The sequence below is a fragment of the Arachis ipaensis genome, chromosome B07 (genome assembly GCF_000816755.2).
Source record: "Arachis ipaensis cultivar K30076 chromosome B07, Araip1.1, whole genome shotgun sequence".
Taxonomy (NCBI): Eukaryota; Viridiplantae; Streptophyta; class Magnoliopsida; order Fabales; family Fabaceae; genus Arachis; species Arachis ipaensis.
The window spans coordinates 24,151,009-24,153,922 of NC_029791.2; the positions used below are offsets into that span (position 1 = coordinate 24,151,009).

Sequence of the window (2,914 nt, forward strand, 5' to 3'; positions counted from 1 at the left end):
CTATTTGGACTATTTGGACGAGTGATCAGGAACTAGTGGCATAGTTCCCAGGCCATGGCCATTTCTTCTGCTCCATTCCTCCGCCCGTTGTGTCAAACGGAATTCCGCAAATGCCCCTTCCTCTCTTCGAAACCCCAGTTCCTCCCTCACCTCCTCCGCTTCAAGTCCCAAGGAACTATTCGTGCAAGCTCCGCTGTTACTCTAGAGTCGGTACAGTAAACCCTCTCACTCTGACAACTTTAATTTTTACAGTTAAGGTTTCCTGTTTTTTTACCTAAAAGTCAAAGGTTGATACAATAGCTTTGAACTATGGTATTTTGATTTTTCTCTTATTAATTGATGTCATGACAACGAAAAGTCTTCATTTTACGTATAGTAGTCCTTGTTTACTAAAGGTGATGAACGAACTATTATAGAAATGTAAAATTTATGATATTCCTTCTTTTTGAGTTTAATAGATTATATGTGCAGATGATTCTGATTCGGAAAGAGAGAAAGCTTTGCAAGGGATTTGATTGGAAATTTGTAATTGTGGTTTAACCTTCTTGTTTGGAAAATGTCTAATGGATGAATTTATGTTCTGGTTTCTAAAAAAAAGCCTCATGAGTTACAATTACATAGTTAGATATGGCTGTTGGTAGGGGTCACAGTTGGTATCCAAGATAAAATATAAACTTAATAAAATTATGAATAGTGTATGGAGAATGGGAGGCATTTCTCCGTCTTCACGACATCTCTAGCTATATGAGATGAAAGTGTTGATTTTTATTACTAGTGATATTTGCTTGGTGGCAGATTTCCGATGCTGTAATTGACTTGATCCTTCTTTCTTACGTGGTTTAGCCAGGAATGCTAAGATGGTCTGCCGTACCAATAACTGAGAACTATTGATTATAATTCTAGGGAAAGTAAGTAACGTTGATGTTTGAGTGACCGGAGAATCTGAAATTGTTGGAGTACATTAGTTTCTCCTTGTTAAATAACTCAAATTTGGTTTATTGTCCATTGTTAGTTCTAGAAAAAATAATTTTTGGCTACATGGATGGATGAAATGTGGTGATCAAGTGAATTTGATATTGGAATGAATGGAAATGATACCTATTATGTGATGATGTATACAGTACTTTAAATGTGTGCTTCTTGCCAAAATTTATAGGCTTCATTCACCGTCTTGTGATGCTTAACAATTTTTTGTTTAAGTACTCTAGATTTTTCTAGAATATCATAATTCATAGCAATAGATTCTAAACTTTTAGTGGCAGTCCATGACATGAAACTTTGAGATTTCTCCTTGAAAACTTTAATTTATGACATTACTTGAAATTCTCCTCCAATGTCTATTAGCTGTATTAATAGTGTGCTAAATTTGTTTAGCTCTTTGTCTATATAGACATAGATATTAAATTCACATGCATTGTGAATTTTGGCATTGCAGTGCATTCATAACACGGATATCTGTTTTATATCAATTTCTAGTCGAGGCCCCAAATCAATATTCCAACTTAGAATTATCATTATTTTAACCTGCAGGGTTTAAATACACAGAATGAGCAGGAAATACAAGTTGATGTCTTCTCTTGTCCAATATGCTTTGAGGCCCTGAAACGGAAAGGTCCTTCTGGCCTTAACATGTAGGTTGAGCTGATATGCATGAGTTTTGGTGTGTTCAATTCTGTATGTTTCTTAAACTCTGTCTCATTCTAATATACTAAATTCATTTGAAACTTCAGATCAGCAATCTACAGGTCTGCATTTGAGTGTAAGGGATGCAATAAATTCTACTCTAGCAAGGACACGTATTTAGATCTAACTGTGACTTCTGGCTTGAGAGATTACTCTGAAGTTCAACCAGCTCGAACAGAGCTTTTCAGGTATAAATAGATTGTGATTCAACTCTGTTTAGATGGGATAACTTTGTTACATATCATTACTCTTCAATTTTGGTGGGAAAAATTTCAATTCAATTGCAATGAGAGAGTGGCATGTGGTATATTTTGGTTGTAAAATTAGTAATAGATAATAGATAGATATACTATCCTTATAAGGAAACCACCAACACCTTTAAGCAATGCCATAGTAGAAGTCATATCACACAAAATGTATTATACCATTTTGCAACTATGATCATGACAATTATATTAATCAAACCTCACATGTTTTAAGTTAATTAAATCAGAAACTCTACTAAATGAAATACAATTGTCATTGGCTGTTATATAAAGTAAACAACTTTCAAGAAAGGAATCCATGTATTACACCCAGCTGTGCTGTAATTAAATGAACCAATGCCAATAATTGTATTTCACTATATAAAACCTTTGATAGGGGAAAATCTCCTTGTATCATATTGCAAAGTGGCAAAGAATAGTCGACATTGTGGTGCTGTTATATTATATATCAGAGTGGGTTTTGTCTCAACCTATGCAACACAAGTTGTAATTTAATGCAATTTTCTGCATGACCAAATCTTTGGGAAAGTATTTATGATTTCATTTTCATATAAATGTTAGGAGCCCACTTGTTTCATTCTTATATGAGAGAGGTTGGCGTCAGAACTTCAGGCAAAGTGGCTTTCCTGGTCCAGATGAAGAGGTATGCTTGAATCATGTTGATTGCAGATTTGTAGTTATCCAAAATGGCATTAGAATCTATATGTGGCTCTAGTCCTTTCTTTTTTTTCTCTGTTATTACTTAATTTAGCTTTCTTCATAATATATATTGAGCTCATCAACTTTTCTTTTTCATTCAGTTCAGAGTGGCCCAAGAGTACTTTGAATCTTCCAAAGGTGGTCTGCTTGTCGATGTCAGCTGTGGTAGTGGTTTATTTTCCCGAAAGTTTGCTAAATCTGGAAGTTATTCTGGAGTCGTTGCACTAGATTTTTCAGAGAATATGCTTCGCCAGTGTTATGATTTC

The 2,914-nt window shown here is 34.6% G+C and overlaps 1 protein-coding gene across 1 annotated transcript in view; it reads left to right on the forward strand.

Moving 5' to 3' along the window:
• Nucleotides 8–2,914, forward strand: part of LOC107609412 (uncharacterized methyltransferase At2g41040, chloroplastic) — a 4,655-nt gene continuing 1,748 nt past the window's right edge. Inside the window, 5 exon segments of the mRNA XM_021107502.1 lie at nt 8–210; nt 1,531–1,631; nt 1,731–1,871; nt 2,511–2,592; nt 2,750–2,914. The exon segment at nt 2,750–2,914 is cut by the window's right edge and continues 237 nt beyond it. Of these exon segments, the coding sequence (XP_020963161.1) occupies nt 55–210; nt 1,531–1,631; nt 1,731–1,871; nt 2,511–2,592; nt 2,750–2,914 (645 nt within the window). The 5' untranslated portion in view covers nt 8–54.